Below are 24712 nucleotides of genomic sequence, written 5' to 3' on the forward strand. Positions count from 1 at the left end.
TAGCTTAGGCTTTTTAGAGTTAGTTTTTTCTATTTTTGGGGGTTGGTTGGGTGGTGGGTTTTACTGTTGGGGGGACTTTGTATTTTTTTTACAAGTAAAAGAGCTGATTAACTTAGGACAATGCCCCACAAAAGGCCCTTTTAAGGGCTATTGGTAGTTTATTGTAGGCTAAGGGGTGTTTTTATTTTGGGGGAGCTTTTTTATTTTTGTAGGGCTATTAGATTAGGTGTAATTGGTTTTTATTTTTGATAATTTCCTTTTATTTTTTGTAATCTTAGTGTTTTTTATTTTTTTCGTAATTTTAGTGTTTATTTTTTTTCCTTCCTAAGATAGGGAGAGTCCACGGCTTCATTCCTTACTGTTGGGAAATACAACACCTGGCCATCAGGAGAAGGCAAAGACACCCCAGCCAAAGGCTTAAATATCCCTCCCACTTCCTCATTACCCCAGGCATTCTTTGCCTTTCGTCACGGAGGAGTCCTTCTCTTCCCAACATTTTTGGATTGTAAGTTCCCACGGGAATAGGGCCCTCAATCCCTCCTGTATCTTACAAGTCTTGTATTGTTTTATTTAAATGAATTGTATCCATGGACAGCACTGCGGAATATATTGGCGCTTAATAAATAAAGTATAATAATAAAATAACTACGGGCAATCTTCAATACCTTGAAGGCTTGGCCACTTCTGGGTTCGTCCCAGTTTATCAGATTCCAATCAGACAATATATCCTCGGTGGCTTACATCAACCATCAGGGGGGAACGAAAAGTTCCTTGGCAATGAAGGAAGTATCTCTGATTCTGGAGTGGGCAGAGGCCCACAGCTGTTTGCTGTCAGCGATCCACATTCCGGGTGTGGATAACTGGGAGGCGGATTTTCTCAGCAGCCAATCCTTCCACCCATGGGAGTGGTCTCTCCATCCCAAGGTGTTTGCAGAGATATGCAGCAAGTGGGGGACGCCTGAGATAGATCTCATGGCGTCCCATCTCAATACCAAGCTACCCTGGTACGGGTCGAGATTGAGGGATCCCCAAGCAGATCTAATAGATGCACTAGCAGTGCCCTGGAGGTTCAAACTCGTATATCTTTTTCCTCCATTACCGCTTCTTCCTCAAGTGGTGACCAGCATCAATCAGGAGCGGGTATCAGTAATCCTGATTGCTCCATCATGGCCGCGAAGGACGTGGTTCGCGGATCTAGTGGGGATGTCCTCATTTCCTCCGTGAAAGTTACCTTCTTACAAGGTCCATTTGTTCATCAAAATCTAGATTCTCTGAGGCTGACTGCATAGAGATTGATCACTTAGTCTTAGCAAAGAGAGGTTTCTCTGAGAGTGTCATTGATACTCTTATTCATGCTCGTAAACCAGTTACTCGGCGTATCTACCACAAAGGGTGGAGGACCTACTTTTTCTGGTGTGAAGAGCGTGGTTTTTCCTGGCACAGAGTTAAGGTTGCCAGGATCTTATCTTTTCTCCAGGATGGATTGGAGAAGGGTCTTTCTACTAGTTCCCTGAGAGGACAAATTTCTGCCCTGTCGGTTTTATTGCACTAGAGGCTGGCTGAGCTTCTAGATGTGCAGTCCTTTTTTAAGGCTCTGATTAGGATCAGACCTGTGTTTAGATCTGGGGCTCCTCATTGGAGCCTAAATCTTGCTCTTCGTGTTTTGCAACAGTCTCCATTTGAGCCTCTGCATTCCGTTGACATTAAATTGTTATCTTGGAAGGTTCTCTTTTTAATGGCTATTGCCTCTGCGCGCAGAGTTTCTGAGATCTCTGCTTTGCAATGTGAGTTCCCTTATCTGATTTTTCATGCAGATAAGGCGGTTTTACGTACTAAATTAGGATTTCTTTCTTAAATTTGTGACAGATCGAAACATCAATCAGGAGATTGGGGTTCCTTCCTTGTGTCTTAATCTTACTTCATCAAAGGAACGTTTACTTCACCATTTGGATGTGGTTCACGCCTTGAAGTTCTTTCTTCAGGCTACTAAGGAGTTTTTAGACAATCTTCCCTTTGTTGTCTATTCGGGGAAGTGTAAGGGGCAGAAGGCTACTTCGACTTCCCTATCTTTTTGGTTAAGGAGTGTCATCCGCTTAGCTTACGAGACAGCGGGACATCATCCTCCTTAGAGGATAATGGCTCTTTCCACTAGAGCAGTGGCTTCCTCTTGGGCCTTTAAGAACGATGCCTCTATGGATCAGATTTGTAAGTTGGCTACCTGGTCCTCCTTACATACTTTTTCTAATTTTCACTAGTTTTGATATTTTTGCTTCGGCTGAAGCAGCTTTCAAGAGAAAAGTTTTGCAGGCTGTGGTGCCCTCAGAATAGGGTCCACCTCTTCCTTTTTGATCCCTCCCGTTATTCATTCAGTGTCCTCTGGAGCTTGGGTATAATTTTCCCAACAGTAAGGAATGAAGCCGTGGACTCTCCCTATCTTAGGTAGGAAAACATAATTTATGCTTACAAGATAAATTCCTTTGCTTCTGGATAGGGAGAGTCCACGGCCCCCGTCCGTTTTTTCTTGTCTAAGGGCGGCCTCCTATTATTTATCTTATTCTTCTGGCACCATTTATACCCTGATATTTCTCCTACTTTTCCTTGTTCCCTTAGCAGAATGACTGGGGTAATGAGGAAGTGGGAGGGATATTTAAGCCTTTGGCTGGGGTGTCTTTGCTTCCTCCTGGTGGCCAGGTGTTGTATTTCCCAACAGTAAGGAATGAAGCCGTGGACTTTCCCTATCCGGAAGGAAAGGGAGTTATCTGGTAAGCATAAATTATGTTTTTTGTAATGTTAGATTTTTTTTTATTTTTTCGTGGATTATATATTTTTAAATTTGGGATTTTTAATTGGTAGTTTTTTTTTAAATTTTATTAGAATAGTAAGGTTAGGATAATTTATAGTTTAATGTTAGGTTTATTTTTATTTATTTAAACATAGTTATATTGTAATTTTAATTTAAAGTTTGGGGAGTATAAGGTTTAGGGGTTAATAGTTTAATTTAGTGTTTTGGGATGTTGAAGGCCAGATAATAGATTTATTTAGTGGCGGCGATGTGGGAGGCCAGAGGTTTAGGGGTTAATAGGTTTATTTAGTGGCGACGATGTGGGAGGCCGGAGGTTTAGGGGTTAATAGGTTTATTTAGTGGCGACGATGTGGGAGGCCGGAGGTTTAGGGGTTAATAGGTTTATTTAGTGCCGGCGATGTCGGGGAGCAGCGGATTAGGGGCTAATAACTTTTATTAGTGTTGGCAATGTCGGGGAGCGGCAAAATTGTGGCTAATAACTTTTATTAGTGTCGGATTAGGGGTGTTTAGACTAGGGGTTTATGTAAGGGGGTTTAAAAGTAACTTTCCTTTTCTCATAGACATCAATGGGGTTGCGTTATAGCGATCACCATTCCGCACTTCAGGTGTTTTTTTTTCTAATACTCTCTCCCCATTGATGTCTATGGGGGAAAGCGTGCACGAGCACATCAAATCAGCCCTCGGCTTTTCAGTAACTCGTAATGGCAACGCTATGGAGAGTGAAATAACGCAACTTTTTTGGCTTTATTTTTACACCCTGTTTAGCGCAAAACTTGTAAACTAGGCGATTATTAGTTAAGGGACAAAACCTGCATTCAAACACATATGGGCAGTCATTAAATTATTAGCCAGCACATTTTACTTTTATACATTTAAAGGGACACTGTACTTTAAGCAACTTTCTAATTTACTCCTATTATCAAATTTTCTTCATTCTCTTGCACCTAGATTTAGAGTTTTGCATTAGAAGGGGTGCGTTAGCTACGCGTGCCTTTTTCCCCCCACACCTTTTAAATAAAGCTGGTATTTAGAGTTCTCTGAAGGGCTGCGTTAGGCTCCAAAAAGGGAGCGTAGAGCATAATTTACCGCCACTGCAACTCTCAATACCAGCGTTGCTTACGGACGCGGCCAGCTTCAAAAACGTGCTCGTGCACGATTTCCCCATAGGAAACAATGGGGCAGTTTGAGCTGAAAAAAAACCTAACACCTGCAAAAAAGCAACGTTCAGCTCCTAACGCAGCCCCATTATTTCCTATGGGGAAACACTTCCTAAGTCTGCACCTAACACCCTAACATGTACCCCGAGTCTAAACACCCCTAACCTTACACTTATTAACCTCTAATCTGCCGCCCCCGCTATCGCTGACCCCTGCATTTTATTATTAACCCCTAATCTGCCGCTCCGTACACCGCCGCAACCTACATTATCCCTATGTACCCCTAATCTGCTGCCCCTAACATCGCCGACCCCTATATTATATTTATCGGAACAGCCAATAGAATGCAAGCTCAATCTGATTGGCTGATTTGATCAGCCAATCGGATTGAACTTGAATCTGATTGGCTGATTTAATCAGCCAATCAGATTTTTCCTACCTTAATTCCGATTGGCTGATAGAATCCTATCAGCCAATCGGAATTCGAGGGACGCCATCTTGGATGACCTCACTTAAAGGAAACTTCATTCGTCAGGAGTCGCCGGAATAAGAGGATGGAACCGCGTCGGCTGCTTCAAGATGGTCCCGCTCCGCGCCGGATGGATGAAAATAGAAGACGCCGCCTGGATGAACATGTCTACCGGTCCGGATGTCCTCTTCTTGCCGGATAGGATGAAGACCTCGGAGCCTCTTCTGGACCTCTTCTTGCTGGATAGGATGAAGACTTCGGACCCTCTTCTGGACGGATCGGTGATACCCGGCGTGGTGAAGATAAGGTAGGGAGATCTTCAGGGGTTTAGTGTTAGGTTTTTTAAGGGGGGTTTGGGTGGGTTAGATTAGGGGTATGTGGGTGGTGGGTTGTAATGTTGGGGGGGGGGTATTGTATGTTTATTTAAATGCAAAAGAGCTGTTTTCTTTGGGGCATGCCCCGCAAAAGGCCATTTTAAGGGCTGGTAAGGTAAAAGAGCTGTTAACTTTTTATTTTAGAATAGGGTAGGGCATTTTTTTATTTTGGGGGGCTTTGTTATTTTTTTAGGGGGCTTAGAGTAGGTGTAATTAGTTTAAAATTCTTGTAATCTTTTTTATTTTTTGTAATTTAGTTTAGTTGATTTAATTGTAGATAGTTTAGATAATTAATTTATTGATAGTGTAGTGTTAGGTTTAATTGTAACTTAGGTTAGGATTTATTTTACAGGTAATTTTGTAATTATTTTAACTAGGTAGCTATTAAATAGTTATTAACTATTTAATAGCTATTGTACCTAGTTAAAATAAATACACAGTTGTCTGTAAAATAAATATAAATCCTAAAATAGCTACAATATAATTATTAGTTATATTGTAGCTATATTAGGGTTTATTTTACAGGTAAGTATTTAGCTTTAAATAGGATTAATTTATTTAATAAGAGTTAATTTATTTAGTTAGATAAAAATTATATTTAACTTAGTGGGGTGTTAGTGTTAGGGTTAGACTTAGCTTTAGGGGTTAATACATTTATTATAGTAGCGGCGAGGTCCGGTCTGCAGATTAGGGGTTAATACTTGAAGTTAGGTGTCGGCGATGTTAGGGAGGGCAGATTAGGGGTTAATACTATTTATTATAGGGTTTTTGAGGCGGGAGTGAGGCGGTTTAGGGGTTAATACATTTATTATAGTGGCGGCGAGGTCCGGTCGGCAGATTAGAGGTTAAGAAGTGTAGGTAGGTAGCGGCGACGTTGGGGGGGGCAGATTAGGGGGTAATAAATATAATATAGTGGTCGGCGATGTTAGGGGCAGCAGATTAGGGGTACATAGGGATAATGTAGGTTGCGGCGGTGTGCGTTCGGCAGATTAGGGGTTAAAATTTTTTATTAGAGTGACGGCGATGTGGGGGGACCTCGGTTTAGGGGTGCATAGGTAGTTTATGGGTGTTAGTGTACTTTAGAGCACAGTAGTTAAGAGCTTTATAAACTGGCGTTAGCCCATAAAGCTCTTAATTCCTGACTTTTTTCTGCGGCTGGAGTTTTGTCGTTAGAGTTCTAACGCTCACTTCAGCCAAGACTCTAAATACCAGCGTTAGAAAGATCCCATTGAAAAGAAAGGATACGCAATTGACGTAAGGGGATCTGCGGTATGGAAAAGTCGGGGCTGGAAAGTGAGCGTTAGACCCTTTCCTGACTGACTCTAAATACCAGTGGGCGGCCAAAACCAGCGTTAGGACCCCCTAACGCTGGTTTGGACAGCTAACGCAGAACTCTAAATCTAGGCGTTGGTATCTTAATTTGAAATGCAAGAATGTAAGTTTAGATGCCGGCCCATTTTTGGTGAACAACCTGGGTTGTCCTTGCTGATTGGTGCATAAATTCATCCACCAATAAAAAAAGTGCTGTCCAGAGTACTGAAACCAAAAAAAGCTTAGATGCCTTCTTTTTCAAATAAAGATAGCAAGAGAACGAAGAAAAATTGATAATAGGAGTACATTAGAAAGTTGCTTAAAATTGCATGCCCTTTCTGAATTACAAAAGAAAAAATTTGGGTTTAGTGTCCCTTTAACTAGATTTTTGTTATATATATTTTTTTAAAATTAAAGCCATTTATCTAATTTAAACGGTAGCACTGTACTTGAATGGTGTAAAACATGAATCAAACAAATCACACAAGCTCCTGTTAAATGGTTTCTGTTTGGAATTGTGATGGATTGGAATTCAGGCCAATGCTCTAAGCTGAAATTTGTTGTTAAAACAAACAACATTCTGCAGTCACTATTTGTAATGGAGACATTAGCTGAAATACTTTGGAACACAGATGTGATTACATTGACTCATTTAGACCACCCTTGTCTCTTCCTCCCAGAAATAAATTGGGAAAACTTCAGAGGAGCCCGTGTCATCTCAGTACCAGGCACACCAGAATATGCTAAGGAGCATGGCGTTTACTTGGCTGATGAGCAGGTTGGTGATGCTTGCTTCTTATTAATGAACAGGCAGATAGGACAGAGCTAGGCTAAACCTTGAGAAGGTCATAGGGTTCTCTTTTTCATGTACACATTTGTCTCTACTGCAAGCTACTTCATTGCCTGTATCCCTGAGTTTATATACACCACACTGTACATTTCCTTTTGTTGACGGCTGTCATGTAAAGCCTTGTTAAAGCTATTTATTAAAAGGACAGTCTACTTGCATATTGGTTAAAAAGATAGATAATCCCTTTATTACCTATTCTCCAGTTTTGCATAACCAACACTGTGTTATATTAATACACCTTTTACCTCTGTAGTTACCTTGTATCTTAGCCTCTGCAGATTGCCCCTTATCTCAGTTCTTTTGACAGACTTGCATTTTATCCAATCAGTGCTGATTCACAAATAACTCCACGGGGGTAAGCGCAATGTTGTCTATATGACACACATGAGCTAGCTCTGTGTAACTGTGAAAAACTGTGAAATGCACTGAGATAAGAGGCAGCCTTTAATGGCTTAGGGATCAGTTTATGAGCCTAGCTAGGTTTAGCTTTGAACAAAGCAAATGTGATGATAAAAGTAAATTAGTAAGTTGTTTGAAATTGCATGCCCTATCTGAATCATGACAGTTTAATTTTGACTTGACTGTCCCTTTAAAGTGTTTGTGAATAATGCTACATATATATTTATATATAGGAGCAAAAGAAGAGTGCACTCACCAGGACTTTTCAAAGGTTTATTTCCTATATTGTGAACGTTTTCGGGGTTTAGCCCCTTCCTCAGACATACAAAAAACACACACATATATATATATATATATATATATATATATACTCATCAGCCAAGTTATTAGGTAAACCTGTTCAATTGCTTGGTAACACTTGGTAATCAGCAAATTACATGGCAGCCACGCAATGCATTTAGGCATCTAGACGTGGTGAAGATGACTTGCTGAAGTTCAAACCGAGCATCAGGATGTGGAAGAAAGGGGATTTAAGTGACTTTGAACGTGGCATGGTTGTTGGTGCCAGGCGGGCTGGTCTGAGTATTTCAAAAACTGCTGATCTACTGGGATTTTCGCGCACAACCATCTCTAGGGTTTACAAAGCGGCAGTTGTGTGGACGAAAAAGCCTTGTTGATGTTAGAGGAGAATGGGCATGATAGAAAGGCAATAGTAACTAAAATAACCACTCGTTACAACTAAGGTATGCAGAAAATCATCTCTGAACACACAACATGTCAAACCTTGAAGCAGCAGAAGACCACACCGGGTGCCACTCATGTCTGCTAAGAACAGAAAACTGAGGCAATTCACACAGGCTCACCAAAGTTGGACAATAGAAGATTGGCAAAACGTTGCCTGGTCTGATGAGTCTCTGTTTATGCTGCGACATTTAGATGGTAGGGTCAGAATTTGGCGTAAACAACATGAAAGCATGGATTTTTCCTGCCTTGTATCAACGGTTCAGGCTGGTGGTAATGGTGTGGGGGATATTTTCTTGGCACACTTTGGGCCCCTTAGTACCAATTGAGCATCGTTAAAATGCCTCTGCCTACCTGAGTATTGTTGCTGACAAAGTCCATCCCTTTATAACTACAGTGTACCCATCTTCTGATGGCTACTTCCAGCAGGATAATGCACCATGTCACAAAGCTCAAATCATCTCAAACTGGTTTCTTGAACATGACAATGAGTTCATTGTACTTCAATGGCATCCACAGTCACCAGATCTCAATCCAACAGAGCACCTTTGGGATGTGGTGGAACGGGAGATTCGCATCATGGATGTGCAGTCGATAAATCTGCAGCAACTGCGTGATGCTATCATGTCAATATAGACCAAAATGTCTGAGGAATGTTTCCAACACCTTGTTGAATCTATGCAACTGAGAATTAAGTCAGTTCTGAAGGCAAAAGGGGGTCCAACCCAGTGCTAGCAAGGTGTACCTTATAGAGTGGCCGGTGAGTGTGTATGTGTATATATGTGTGTGTGTATATGTGTATATGTGTGTATATATATATATATATATATATATATATATATATATACACAAACAAAAGATAAGGCCCTGAAAGGGACATGAAACCCAAAAGTTTTATTTCATAATTCGGATGTTAAAGCATAACATTTTATGCAACTTTCCAGTTTACTTTTATTATCAAATTTGCTTTATTTTCTTGTTATCCTGTGTTGAAGGAACACCAGTGCACTACTGGGAGCTAGATAAACACACTGGGTGAGCCAATAACAAGAGGCATATATGTGCAGTTGCCAATCAGCAGCTGACTCGCCGGAGTGCATTGCTGCTCCTGAGCCTACCTAGGAATGCTCTTCAACAAAGGATACCAAGAGAACATATTTATTCACTAGAAGTAAATTGGAAAGTTGTTTAAAATGGCGGGATATATCTGAATCATAAACGTTTTATTTTAAATCTACTTTCCCTTGAATGACTAGCTAATAAATATGAATACTTATGACCTTGTGCTAGCAAGAAATATTTTGTCTGCGGTTGCCTGTTTTGGCTGATAAGGTCTTGAATAGAGAAATGGCTGGACAGCATTGATGGTAATATTGCTGATGTGCAAGGGACATTGTGTTGAATGGTGTGAACAATAAAGGTACAGTCTAGCCAAAAAATAAAATGCTATAATTTTGTTAGAGCATTGTATTATTAAATTAATGTTCAATGTAAACCATTATTTAACACCTGCAAAGGGGTTAAAGACATCATAAAAGTCAAGCTTAGGAGTAGCAATGTTGAGTAGTAAACAGCTGGTGAGCCAATCACGGGTGACATATGCATGTAGTCACCAATCACAGGATTGTCCTGCTTACGAACGGCTTGAGAGCATGCTTGGTGTGAGAGTTTCCCCATAATATAATGTCCAGATGAATTACAGCATTGTATTTATATACAAGAACTTACTTTTAAAAGACAAAGTATAGTATGTATATATATATATATATATATATATATATATATATATATATATATATATATATATATATATATATAAAATCAGTGAAGACATAAGTATGGATGAAATCTCCTTTTTAGCACACTAGAGCTGAATATATTGTAATCTCTAAGTTTCATAACTTGTTGTTTTAATATAATTAATAATGTGACAGTACCTGCTTTAGATCTCTTTTTAGCTTAATCAAATAACAAAAGACTGTAAGCTACCTCACAACTATGCAAAATGATAAAGAATGAGCCTAGGGACATGCCTTTGAGAATGTTAGAAAAGCAGCAGATGGTAATTATTCTGAGCATTGATGACTATATAATATAATTCATAGCAAAGTTATGGAAGGGTGACCAGTAAAATCCAGAATTGATGGCTTTTAAATTATATCATGTGCACTAATTAGACATGTCAATAATATTTTCACAATAGATTGATTAAATAGATTAGATTGATACCAAAACGTACTGGAAGTGTATATTTTATGGAGAACTAATTCATGGGAAAGGAGCTCACTGGCTGGCAAGGAAAACTCCCACTGTTACATTGGTGTATAGTCAAAATTTGTGTTAAACCCCCCCCAACATAATTTATGTAAGAACTTACCTGATAAATTCATTTCTTTCATATTGGCAAGAGTCCATGAGCTAGTGACGTATGGGATATACAATCCTACCAGGAGGGGCAAAGTTTCCCAAACCTCAAAATGCCTATAAATACACCCGTCACCACACCCACAACTCAGTTTAATGAATAACCAAGTAGTGAGGTGATAAAATAAGGAGTAAAAAAGCATACAAAAAGAGGAACTGGAAATATAATTGTGCTTTTATACAAAAAATCATAACCACCATAAAAAGGGTGGGTCTCATGGACTCTTGCCAATATGAAAGAAATTAATTTATCAGGTAAGTTCTTACATAAATTATGTTTTCTTTCATGTAATTGGCAAGAGTTAATGAGCTAGTGAGGTATGGGATAGAAATACCCAAGATGTGGAAGTCCACAGAAGAGTCACTAGAGAGGGAGGGATTAAATAAAAAACGCTATTTCAAAGCTCTTACAACATCCAAAGAATGTAAAGATCTTTCAAGAGTATTCTTAGGATTAGGACACAAAGAAGGGACAACAATTTCCCTACTAATGTTGTTAGAATTCATAACCTTAGGAAGAAATTTAAACACAGTCAATAAAACAGCTTTATCCTGATGGAAAATCAGAAAAGGAGACTCACAAGAGAGAGCAGACAATTCAGAAACTCTTCTAGCAGAAGAGATAGCCAAAAGGAACAATACTTTCAAAGAAAGTAGTTTAGTATCCAGAGAATGCATAGGCTCAAAAGGAGGAGGCTGCAAAACATTCAAAACCAAATTAAGACTCCATAGAGGAGAAATAGACTTAATAACAGGCTTGATATGGACCAAAGCCTGAACAAAACCGTGAATATCAGGAAGTTTAGCAATCTTTCTATGAAATAAAACAGAAAGAGCAGAGATTTGTCCCTTCAAAGTACTTGCAGACAAACCTTTATCCAAACCATCCTGAAGAAACTGTAAAATTCTAGGAATTCTAAAAGAATGCCAAGAGAATTTATGAGAAGAACACCATGAAATATAGGTTTTCCAAACCCGATAGTAAATCTTTCTTGAAACAGTCTTACGAGCCTGTAGCAAAGTAATTAATCACTGAGTCAGAGAAACCTCTATGACTCAGCACTAAGCGTTCAATTTCCATACCTTTAAAATTTAGCGATTTGAGATCCTGATGGAAAAACGGCCCTTGAGACAGAAGGTCTGGCCTTAAAGGAAGTGGCCAAGGTTGACAACTGGACATCCGGACAAGATCCGCATACCAAAACCTGTGAGGCCATGCTGGTGCTATCAGAAACACATGCAATTGTTGCATTATGATCTTGGAGATCACCCTTGGAAGAAGAGTTAGAGGCGGAAAAATGTAAGCAGGTTGGTAAAACCAAGGAACTGCTAACGCATCCACCATCTCCGCCTGAGGATCCCTGGACCTGGAAAGGACCTGGGAAGCTTCTTTTTTAGATGGTTAGCCATCAGTTCTCTTTCGGGAAGATCCCACATCTGTACAATCTGACAAAATACATTTGGATGGAGAGACCACTCCCCTGGATATAAAGTCTGACGGCTGTATCGCAGAAATTAGACAGGAGTTGGATTCAGCCCAAGAAAGTATACAAGATACTTCTTTCATCGCTAAAGGACTGAGAGTCCCACCCTGATGTTTGACATATGCCACAGTTGTGATATTGTCTGTCTGAAAACGAATGAAAGAGTCTCTCTTTAACTGAGTCCAAGCCTGAAGAGCCCTGAAAATAGCACAGAGTTCTAAAATATTGATTGGTAACCTCGCCTCTTGAGGATTCCGAACCCTTTGTGCTGTCAGAGACCCCCAGATAGCTCCCCAACCTGTGAGACTTGCATCTGTTGAATTCACAGTTCAGGAAGGATGAACAAAAGAGTCCCCTTGAATAATCTGATGATAGTCTAACCACCAAGTCAGAGAGAGTTGAGTGTTGGGATTTAAGAATATCAATTGTGATATCCGAGTATAATCCCTGCACCATTGATTCAGCATGCAAAGCTGCAGAGGTCTCATATGAAAACGAGCAAAGGGGATCGCGTCCGATGCTGCAGTCATGAGACCTAAAACTTCCATGCACATAGCCACTGAAGGGAATGATCGAGACTGAACGTTTAGACAGGTTGAAACCAACTTCAAACGTCTCTTGTCTGTTAAGGACAGTCATGGATACTGAATCTATCTGGAAACCTAAAAAGGTAACCCTTGTCTGAGGAATCAAGAAACTCTTTGGTAAATTGATCCTCCAACCATGTCTTTGAAGAAACAACACTAGTTGATTTGTGTGAGATTCTTCTAAATGAAATGATTGAGCCAGTACCAAGATATCATCCAAATAAGGTACAAGAACCTTCGAAAAGATTCTTGGAGCTGTCGCTAGGCCAAATGGAAGAGCGACAAATTGGTAATGCTTGTCTAGAAAAGAGAATCTCAGAAATCGATAATGGTCTGGATAAATTGGAATGTGAAGATATGCATCCTGTAAGTCTATTGTGGACATGTAATGACCTTGCTGAACAAAAGGCAGAATAGTCCTTACAGTCACAATCTTGAAAGTTGGGACCCTTAAAAAGTGATTCAAAAACTTCAGATCCAGAACTGGTCTGAATGAATTTTCCTTCTTTAGGACAATGAATAATTTGAATAAAAACCCAGACCCTATTCCAGAAGTGGAACTGGTACAATTACCCCTGAAAGCTCCAGATCTGAAACATACTTCAGAAAGGCCTGAGCTTTCACAGGATTTGTTGGAACGTGAGAAAGAAAAAATCTTCTCACAGGAGGTCTTATTCTAAAACCTATTCAATACCCCTGGGAGACAATATTCTGAATCAAATGTTTCTGAATGGAACCTGCCCAAACGTCTTGAAATAATTTCTATCTGCCCCCCCACCAGTAGAACTGAATTAAGGGCCGCACCTTCATGCAGTCTTGGGGGCTGGCTTTGGTTTCTTATAAGGCTTGGATTTATTCCAACTCGAAGATGGCTTCCAATTGGTGCCAGAGTCCTTTGGTGAAGGAGTGGTTTTCTGTTCTCTATTCTGACGAAATGAACGAAACCGATTAAAAGCTTTAGATATACCCTTAGATTTTTTATCTTGAGGCAAAAAAACTCCCTTCCCCCCAGTAATAGTGGAAATAAAAGAATCCAACTGAGAACAAATTAAATTATTACCCTGGAATGATAGAGATAGTAACCTAGATTTAGATAACATGTCAGCATTCCGTGATTTGAGCCATAAAGCTATTCTAGCTAAAATAGCCAAAGACATAGATTTAACATCAATCTTGATGATATCAAAAATAGCATTACAGATAAAATGATTAGCATGTTGAAGCAAATGAACAATGCTATACAAATCAGGATCTTTTTCCCATTGTGCTAAGCTATCCAACCAAAAGGTCGATGCAGCCGCATCATCAGCCATAGAAATGTCAGGCCTGAGAATATAGCCAGAATGTAAATAAGCTTTACTTAGATAAGATTTAAATTTCCTATCTAAAGGATCCTTAAAATAAGTACTATCTTCCATAGTAATAGTAGTATGCTTGGCAAGAGTAGAAATAGCCCCATCAACCTTAGGGACCTTTTCCCAAAACTCTAATTTAGCCACTGGCAAAGGGTACAATCTTTTAAACCTAGAAGAAGGAACAAAAGAAGTACCAGGCTTAGACCATTCCTTAGCAATCACATCAGAAATAGCCTCAGGAACAGGGAAAACCTCAGGAGTAATTACAGGAGGTATGTAAACAGAATTTAAACGTTTACTGGATTTGTTATCAAGAGGACCAGACTCCTCAATATCCAAAGTAACCAACACTTCTTTCAACAAAGAACGAATATACTCAATCTTAAAAAGATAAGTTAATTTATCAGTGTCAATGTCTGACGTAGGATCTTCTGAGTCAGAGAGACCCTCATCAGAGGTGGATATATCATTATGTTGTCGGTCATTACAAAATTCATCAGTATTATGAGAAGTTTTAAAATACCTTTTACGTTTATTAGAAGGCAGAATAACATAATTTATGTAAGAACTTACCTGATAAATTCATTTCTTTCATATTAGCAAGAGTCCATGAGCTAGTGACGTATGGGATATACATTCCTACCAGGAGGGGCAAAGTTTCCCAAACCTCAAAATGCCTATAAATACACCCCTCACCACACCCACAAATCAGTTTAACGAATAGCCAAGAAGTGGGGTGATAAGAAAAAAGTGCGAAAGCATAAAAAATAAGGAATTGGAATAATTGTGCTTTATACAAAAAAATCATAACAACCTCAAAAAGGGTGGGCCTCATGGACTCTTGCTAATATGAAAGAAATGAATTTATCAGGTAAGTTCTTACATAAATTATGTTTTCTTTCATGTAATTAGCAAGAGTCCATGAGCTAGTGACGTATGGGATAATGAATACCCAAGATGTGGATCTTCCACGCAAGAGTCACTAGAGAGGGAGGGATAAAATAAAGACAGCCAATTCCGCTGAAAAATAATCCACACCCCAAAACAAAGTTTAAATCAACCTCTGAAACAGAATCCTCTGAACCAGAAAAATCATTATCAGAAACAGAATCAGAATGATGGTGTTCATTTAAAAACTCATCTGAAAAATGAGAAGTTTTAAAAGACCTTTTACGTTTACTGGAAGGAGGAATAACAGACATAGCCTTCTTAATAGATTTAGAAACAAAATCTCTTATGTTAACAGGAACACCCTGAATATTAGATGTTGATGGAACAGCAACAGGTAATGGAACATTACTAAAGGAAATATTATCTGCATTAACAAGTTTGTCATGACATTCATTACAAACAACAGACAGAGGAACAGTTACCACAAGTTTACAACAAATACACTTAACTTTGGTAGATCCAGCATCAGGCAGCAATTTTCCAGAAGTATCTTCTGATTCAGGGTCAATCTGAGACATCTTGCAATATGTAATAGAAAAAACAACATATAAAGCAAAATTGATCAAATTCCTTAAATGACAGTTTCAGGAATGGGAAAAAATGCCAATGAACAAGCTTCTAGCAACCAGAAGCAAATAAGCAATGAGACTTAAATAATGTGGAGACAATAATGACGCCCATATTTTTTGGCGCCAAAAAAGACGCCCACATTATTTGGCGCCTAAATGCTTTAAGCGCCAAAAATGACGCCACATCCGGTGACGCCGACTTTTTTGGCGCAAAAAAACGTCAAAAAAATGACGCAACTTCCGGCGACAAGTATGACGCCGGAAATGACAAAGAAAATTTTTGCGCCAAAAAAAGTCCGCGCCAAAAATTACGCAATAAAAAGAAGCATTTTCAGCCCCCGCGAGCCTAACAGCCCACAGGAAAAAAGTCAAATTTTAAGGTAAGAAAAATTGATTATTCATATGCATGATCCCAAATAATGAAACTGACTGTCTGAAATAAGGAATATTGAACATCCTGAATCAAAGCAAATAAATGTTTAAACACATATATTTAGAACTTTATATAAAAGTGCACAACCATAGCTTAGAGTGTCACAAAAATAAGACTTACTTACCCCAGGACACTCATCTACATGTAGTAGAAAGCCAAACCAGTACTGAAACGAGAATCAGTAGAGGTAATGGTATATATAAGAGTATATCGTCGATCTGAAAAGGGAGGTAAGAGATGAATCTCTACGACCGATAACAGAGAACCTATGAAATAGACCCCGTAGAAGGAGATCATTGAATTCAAATAGGCAATACTCTCTTCACATCCCTCTTACATTCACTGCACACTGAGAGGAAAAACGGGCTCCAGCCTGCTGCGAAGCGCATATCAACGAAGAATCTAGCACAAACTTACTTCACCACCTCCATGGGAGGCAAAGTTTGTAAAACTGATTTGTGGGTGTGGTGAGGGGTGTATTTATAGGCATTTTGAGGTTTGGGAAACTTTGCCCCTCCTGGTAGGAATGTATATCCCATACGTCACTAGCTCATGGACTCTTGCTAATTACATGAAAGAAAGCAGACATAGCCTTCTAAATTGTGTCAGCAATATAATTTTTCATATCAACAGGGATATCGTGTACATTTGATGTTGAGGGAACAACAGATACTGTACTAGTACTAATAGAAACATTATCGGCATGCAAAAGCTTATCATGACAACTGTTACATACTACAGCCGGAGATATAGTCTCCACTAGCTTACAAAAGATACACTTAGCTTTGGTAGAACTGTGTTCAGGCAGCATGGTTCCTACAGCAGCTTCTGAGACAGGATCAGATTGAGACATCTTGTAAAATGTAAAAGAGCATATAGGAAGTGGGGTAAAATAAAACCAAATATTTTGGCGCCAAGTATGACGCACGGCGCAATAGGAAGTATAAAAAAAAATTGCCACCAACAATCATCTGGAAGTGACGCAACTCGCGTCAAAACAGATAAAATTCCGTGCAAAACAACCTGGCGTCAACCAAGACGCAGGAAATGATGAACTTGCACCATTATAGACGCAAATTTGTGCCAAAAAATTCTCGCACCAAGAATGACGCAATAAATAACAGCATTTTGCGCCCTCGCAAGCTTAATTTGTCTGCAGAATTTAAAAGGAAAAAAACTTTCTAAAACATAATTCCCATACTGAAACTGCTAGACTGCAAAGGGAAATATACATAGACCTGACTCATGGCAAATATAAGTAAATACATATATTTAGAAATTTATAAAGCACTATACAAAAAAGTATAGAAATAGTGTGCGCCAATCGTGTGTGACAGAAAAATATTATGTTTTTTTCTAAACTAGTGAACGTCACTAAACCAAGCACAAAAACAAAAACAGTGATGAGAAGACCAAAAATTTTTGTGAATAATCAGTGTTGTGTGATCTAGGTGTGATGAATGTATAAATGTTGTGAATAATGATAAAAATAGTGCTGTCTCTTTATCTATAAAAATGGGGCCAATAGGTTGAAATTGGCCTAAAAATATACAGTGGCTAGTGCACGGGTAGGTGCAAGTGTGTTTAGTGACACACAAACCTGTGTAAATACATATAAAATATATAAATACAAAATAAATCACATGTATAGATTAATAAAATGTAGTGAATAATCATCATCAAAAATAATAAAACGTATAGTACTGGAGTATGTTGGTTTAAGAACAATATATATACACAAAATTAATACAATACTATGCAATAAAACAGAAAAGTTGAATGAAAAAACGTAAAACAGGCAAAAAAGTCAGTTTCAAAGGAAGTGATGGACAGGCTGCTTTTCTTGTGGTGGGTGAGTCAATCTAGATGGTAGAGAAAGAAAGAAAGCGCCCCATGGTGTGGATAACTCTGCACAGTTGTATAGTACAATAACGGTTAACGTGTGAAATGATACTCACAAGGAAATTGGCACTCTTATTAAAAGAAGTGTGAACGAGCAGGCTGACGTTTATAGCAGTCAGTACGCTGAGGTAAGCAAGCTTTGGTCTGTCTTGAAACCAGCTGTCAGCTCTCCACAGTCGACGATCAGGAGTCCCTTTGTTTGCAAGTGGTAAATGCGAATTGCTTCTGGTAGATGCCGTGGGCACCACTCTGGCTGCAGACAGTTTTTAAGGAGGAGGCTACAGATACAATATCGGCAACAGTGTTGACAACATAGGATGAATGCTTAAGAAAGCTGGAAACAGAATGCTGCAAACAAGTCCAGATAAAATCAAGTGGTATTTATTTTGAGCTTAAAACGCGTTGCTCGGCCGCAAGCTCATGGCCGTTTCATCAGGATAATTACAAAACACTGCCTGCTGTGAGGCTTAAAACAGGGAACAACCAATATGATTGAAAAAAACATAGTCAAATCGCTACATTTGTAACAAAATTGTTACATTGTGGTAAATAAAATACTTGGCAATTGGAACATATTGGCTCAATATTAAAAACATTAAACAAATTATATAAAATTATAAAGGTTAATCCCTAAGTATTAGTAAAATAAACAAATAACTAAAAGAGAGATTTCTTGAAAAAACAATACATATCTGGCCAATTATAATAAAAATTGGTTGTTATAACCTAAATGAAGAACAAAGATTGGAGTGATACAAACGGAGACTGACAATAAACTACTCTAAATCAGTAGCCTCCTCCTTAAAAACTGTCTGCAGCCAGAGTGGTGCCCACGGCATCTACCAGAAGCAATTCGCATTTACCACTTGCAAACAAAGGGACTCCTGATCGCCGACTGTGGAGAGCTGACAGCTGGTTTCGAGACAGACCAAAGCGTGCTTACCTCAGCGTACTGACTGCTATAAACGTCACCCTGCTCGTTCGCACTTCTTTTAATAAGAGTGCCAATTTCCTTGTGAGTATCATTTCACACGTTAACCATTATTGTACTATACAACTGTGCAGAGTTATCCACACCATGAGGCGCTTTCTTTCTTTCTCTAACATATATTTAGAACTTTATATAAATACATAAAGCGCAAACTATAGCTGAGAGTGTCTTAAATAATGATACATACTTACCGAAAGACACCCATCCACATATAGCAGATAGCCAAACCAGTACTGAAAACTATCAGCAGAGGTAATGGTATAAGAGTATATCGTCAATCTGAAAAGGGAGATAGGAGATGAATCCCTACGACCGATGACAGAGAACCCTTGAAAAGATTTGCCATGATAGAAACCATAATAAACAATAGGCGATACTCTCTTTACATCCCTCTGACAAACACTGTACTCTGAGAGGAATTGGGCTTCAGAATGCTTAGAAGCGCTTATCATAGAAGAAATCATAAAAATCAAGCACAAACTTACTTCACCACCTCAATAGGAGGCAAAGTTTGTAAAAACTGAGTTGTGGGTGTGTTGGGAGGTGTATTTATAGGCATTTTGAGGTTTGGGAAACTTTGCTCCTCTTGGTAGGATTGTATATCCCATACGTCACTAGCTCATGGAATCTTGCCAATTACATGAAAGAAAAAAAAAATATATATAATATTTCTGCTGATGCTACCAAGCCAGGTTTGAGCCGGATCTCTTGTATAGAACATAAACAAAAAAAAAAGTTGTGAATCTCCTGTGTTGCTTACAGGGACTTGTGAGGGACATCATATACCGTGGCTCGGAGGAAAGAATCCAGCAGTGCATCATGGGCAATCAGAAGGTCCCCCTGGTAGAGTAACAATACCTGGAATGTCAAGGAGTGCTCATAATTTCTGTTTTCTATTTAAGATCTCAATTATTCTTTTAAGATTTACATTTTACCTATTTGTTTTTACCTCAGTTATTAACTCTTACAGGCCCATTTATCAAAGGGCTTGCGGACCTGATCCGACACTGCGGATCAGGTCCGCAAGACCTCGCTAAATGCGGAGAGCAATACGCTCTCCGCATTTAACATTGCACCAGCAGCTCACAAGAGCTGCTGGTGCAACGCCGCCCCCTGCTGACTCGCGGCCAATCGGCCGCCAGCAGGGAGCTGTCAATCAACCCGATCGTATTCGATCGGGTTGATGTCCGACGATTCCTGTCCGCCTGTTCAGAGCAGGCGGACAGGGTTATGGAGGAGCGGTCTTTAGACCGCTGCTTCATAAGTTGAAACACGGCCCTTCAAGCTCCGTACGGAGCTTGATAAATGGGCCTGTTAGGCTTTTTATTCATTCTCATGTTTTCCTCTTTCCTGTCTGTGTTTTCTCTACACACTCTGTGTTTTACTCATTTTCTCCATCATTAATCTTCCAATTAATTTCTTTGTTTTTCTTTCCTATTGTGGAGTTTCTTCTCTGTTTGCTCTTCTAGATTCACTAACAACCTCTCCTGTCTTACCAATGAGGAGCTTGTTCACTAAAGAATAAAGAAACAAGATAGCATAAATGAATGGTATATAAAATAAGAAGGGACTAGAGAGACTGCTAGTGGTTCTAGCCATAATTAGACAGTTACCCCCATTCTCAAGAAACTATGGACAAGATTACAAGTTGCGTGGTAAGGGTTTTCCGCACGCGATATGGTATTTTCAAAATCAATTTCCATTGCGCAGATATTACAAGTCTTGAAAAATCGCAATTGTCCATCAATTCTTTCCGCGCTTGAAGAACTGAAATTAAGTTTTCTGAAACTCTTCAAAAATACATTAAAAAGTACACTAACACTCATATTAACACTGTCTAATAAAAATTATTTAAAAAATATTGCACACAAAAGTTATTAGGGCTAAAAGATAGGAGATCTCGGGTGTTGGAAACAAAGCAGACGCAGGGATTTTACATTGACATACATGCACATACCTTGAGAAACATGCATTTATAAGTATAGAGATAGGTTTAACGATGGAGATAATGAAAAGATTTCACACTACAATCTTATTCACATTAAACAATATCTCAGAGGTATATAAATAGATATATCAGTCCAAAAATCATCACATATATAGTGAAATATTTATTTAAAAATAAATAGAATATATACTGTAACGAAAACATTTTCGCAAAATGAAATAATCAGATTTTCATGTGCACATTTCGAGGAGAAAACGTCATGGGCTTTGTGCAACAGATTAGGATTTTAGTGTTTTTTTTTCTATTTGTCTTCTCCATTGACTTCTGTGGGGGAATACGTGAAAGGGCACGCAATTTGACTTTTTGGATTACGCAGCTTAACGCGAGTGCAAAATAAGTTTTTTTTCCTATGACGTGGAGAGTCCATGACTGCATTCCAATTACTAGTGGGATATTCAACTCCTGTCCAGCAGGAGGAGGCAAAGAGCACCCCAGCAAAGCTGTTAAGTGTAACTGCCTTACCCATAACCCCCAGTCATTCTCTTTGCCTCTGTCAATAGAGGTTGTGCGAAGTTGGTGTCTGAAGATTTTAATCCAAGCAAGGATTGTGGTCTAGCTGTGTCCATGTCAATCTCTTGAGTAAGAGTAGTGGTAGCTTTTAGCAGTTAAAAGGCGGCGAGGAAGTCTTTGCTTTACTTTTAACACTTTGCTACCCCTTTGCAGAAAGCCAGAGTTAGTTACTTTATTCTTTCTTTTCCTATAGGTCTATGACAGGGAGTGAAGCACCTGCCACACCTAAGGATCAGCATCTATCATGCAATTGGATCTAAGGTAAGTGCTTTTGCCTTCTAGGTATGGAAGGATAGCAGCACTTAAGATGTTAATCCTCTTTTTCAGATCCTTCCTTTGGGACTTAATACTCCATATTGATTAAGGATTCATATTAAGGACATGGCACTTGGGCATTTTTATATAATATGAGAAAGGTCAGTTTATATGGGGAGTTCACTTGGCCAGAGGAGTTCATGGGTTAACAGTAAAGGAATCTTTATTGGTTACCTACTACATAATTGAGCTTCTAGGTTCAGGGCTCAACATATATCTTTTTCATTGTTGGGCCACTGGATTACCATTATATTAAACGGTCTTGATACTTTAGCCGTTTTTTAAACTGCAGCTTTCTTCAAGCTCTTTTTAGAGCTGTGTAAATTTCTGTGACAAAGTTTTTTTCTGGTTTCCCGATCATGTGACGACTGCACTTCCGCTTTTACAGAGCGGAGCGGTAAATAGTTTAGTGCAGCCATCTTTGTCTCTACTTGAACATCTTTTGAATCGGCTTCTGTTTATCAGCTCACCGGATTACCAGAGGAGGAAATTACTTCTAGAAAGTTGCTCTTACTAGTGGGACATTTTTTCTGGCCGGTAGGAGCCTCAGGCATCTGAGGCAGTTTTTGTTTTCAAGTTATATTTATATATTTGAATTTGATTCTAGTATTTAAGATTTACTATTTAATATTACTATTTATCTGAAAGATTAAATTTTTCGTTTTTTACATTAAAATTTCTATATTTGGAAATTGCTAGTGGGACCTGTTATCTAAGCTACAGATACAGATCAGGATCTATCTATCTATATGCTTTGTTTAGACAGTCAAATTGCCCTACATATAAAGTTTTGTTCCTCTTGTTTAGAAAAAAACTTTAAAATGTAAAGAAAAAATTCTCCCTTCTAAGCCAAGTGTCTCTTAGGATACTGCTGTGTGTGACATGCCGCAGTTTTCTCCACAGACGTCCCAAGCCTTAGTTGTTTCTCATACTGTGCCTTCTGTGTCCTCTCATCCACCTGGGGGTGTTTATTTACCTGGGGATTTTGCCGCTCAGATTTCTTCTGCAGTAACGGCGGCTTTGTCAGCTTTCCCTTCATCGAATAATTGTAAGAGAAAATCTAAACATCTGCCTGATAGAGTAAGGCTTCTGTCTCTAGGTCTGCATTAGCCAATCTTTCTATCTTTCTCAGATGTCTGATGAGGAAAATACTTCAGTAGCTTCTGAAGGTGAAATCTCAGACACTTTTGCAGAAAAATCTTCAGAAACTGAAGAGGTTAATTTTAGATTTAAGCTTGAACACCTCCATTTACTATTGAAGGATGTTTTAGCTACTTCAGACAATTCTGAACTTTCGGTGGCTTTCAACCCCCACAAAGTTTTCTAAATTGGATAGAGTTTATGATTCCCCATCTTCTGAGAAGGTTTTTCTTGTCCCAAGGAAGATGAAATTATTGCTCAGGAATGGGATAATCCAGGGGTTCTGTTTTTCCCTCCCCATGTTTTTAAGAAGATGCTTCCTGTTGCTGATTATTCGTGAGTCATGGCGCACTGTTCCTAAAGTAGAAGGAGCTATTTCTACTCTTGCAAAGAGAACTACCATTCCTGTAGAGGATAGTTGCTCTTTTAAGGACCCAATGGACAAGAAGCTAGAGGCTTAGTTTAAAAAGATCTACATCCATCAAGGGTTACAGTGGCAACCTGCAGCGAGTATTGCTACGGTTGCGGGAGCTGCATCTTATTGGTGTAATGCATTGTCTGACCTTATTACAGAGGAAACTACAGTACAGGAGAGCCAAGATAGGATCAAAGCTCTCAAATTGGCCAATACCTTTATCTGTGATGCCAATATGCAGATAATTTGTCTGGGAGCTAAGATGTCTAGCTTCACTGTACTAGCCCGCAGGTCTCTGTGGTTAAAATCTTGGTCGGCCGATGTCTCTTCAAAGGCCAGTATTTTGGCTTTACCTTACAAGGGAAAGACTCTGTTTGGACCTGGTCTGCGGAGATCATTTCAGAGATCTTTCCTACCTAAGGACATGATGAATAGACCTAGAGGTCATCAGACTTCTAATTTTCGTTCCTTTCGTAACTTTAAGGGACAAAAGTTCTCCTTTTCCTCTTCAAAACCAGATCAACCCAGGTCCTCTTGGAAATCCAACCAACCCTGGAATAAGGGAAAACAAAACAAGAAGCCTTCTGCTGACTCTAAATCAGCATGAAGGTTCCGCCTCCGATCCAGTGTGGATCAGGTGGGGGGCAGGTTTTTTTCTTTACCGTCAAGCCTGGATATGCGATGTCCCAGACCCTTGGGCGGTGGACATAGTATCCCAAGGTTACAGAATGGGATTCAAGTCTTGCCCTCCAAGGGGCAGATTTCTCCTGTCAAGACTATCCTCAAACCAAATAAATAAGGATGCCTTCTTAAACTGTGTAAAAGACCTATACACTCTGGGAGTTATTGTTCCCGTCCCTCTAGCAGAACAGGGTCTAGGATTCTATTCAAATCTATTTGTGGTTCCCAAAAAGGAGAGAACTTTTTGGCCCATTCTAGACCTCAAGTGTCTCAACAAATTCCTCAGGGTTCCGTCCTTCAAGATGGAAACTATTCATTCCATTCTTTCTTTGGTACAGGAAGGTCAGTTTATGACGACCATAAACCTGAAGGACGCATACCTTCATGTTCCCATTCACAGGGAACACCATCAGTATCTGATGTTTGCCTTTCTGGACATGCACTTTCAATTTGTTGCACTTCCATTTGGTTTAGCCACGGCTCCCAGAATATTCACAAAGGTTCTGGGGACGCTATTGGCTATGATCATATCCCAGAGAATTGCTGTGACACCTTAGTTCAGACGTCATCTTTTCAATTAGCCCAATCTCATACAGAGATGCTGTTGTCTTTTCTTCGTTCCCATGGGTGGAAGATGAATTTAGAAAAGAGTTCTCTAATTCCATCTACCAAAGTATGTTTCCTAGGGACAATAATAAATTCCCTGTCCTTAGAAAATTTTCCTGACGGAGGTCAGAAAATCCAAATTTCTTGCTTCCTGCCTTTCTCTCCAGTCTGCCTGTCGTCTATCTGTGGCTCAATGCATGGAGGTGATTGGTCTGATGGTGGCATCCATGGACATTA

The 24712-nt window shown here is 39.3% G+C and overlaps 1 protein-coding gene across 1 annotated transcript in view; it reads left to right on the forward strand.

Moving 5' to 3' along the window:
• FCSK (fucose kinase) overlaps positions 1-24712 on the forward strand; it is a 234822-nt gene that overhangs the window by 31900 nt on the left and 178210 nt on the right. Inside the window, exons 7-8 of the mRNA XM_053702250.1 lie at positions 6795-6892; positions 19563-19643. Coding sequence (XP_053558225.1) covers positions 6795-6892; positions 19563-19643 — 179 coding nt within the window. The remainder of the gene's footprint in view (positions 1-6794; positions 6893-19562; positions 19644-24712) is intronic.

The sequence above is a fragment of the Bombina bombina genome, chromosome 1 (assembly GCF_027579735.1).
Source record: "Bombina bombina isolate aBomBom1 chromosome 1, aBomBom1.pri, whole genome shotgun sequence".
Lineage (NCBI taxonomy): Eukaryota > Metazoa > Chordata > Amphibia > Anura > Bombinatoridae > Bombina > Bombina bombina.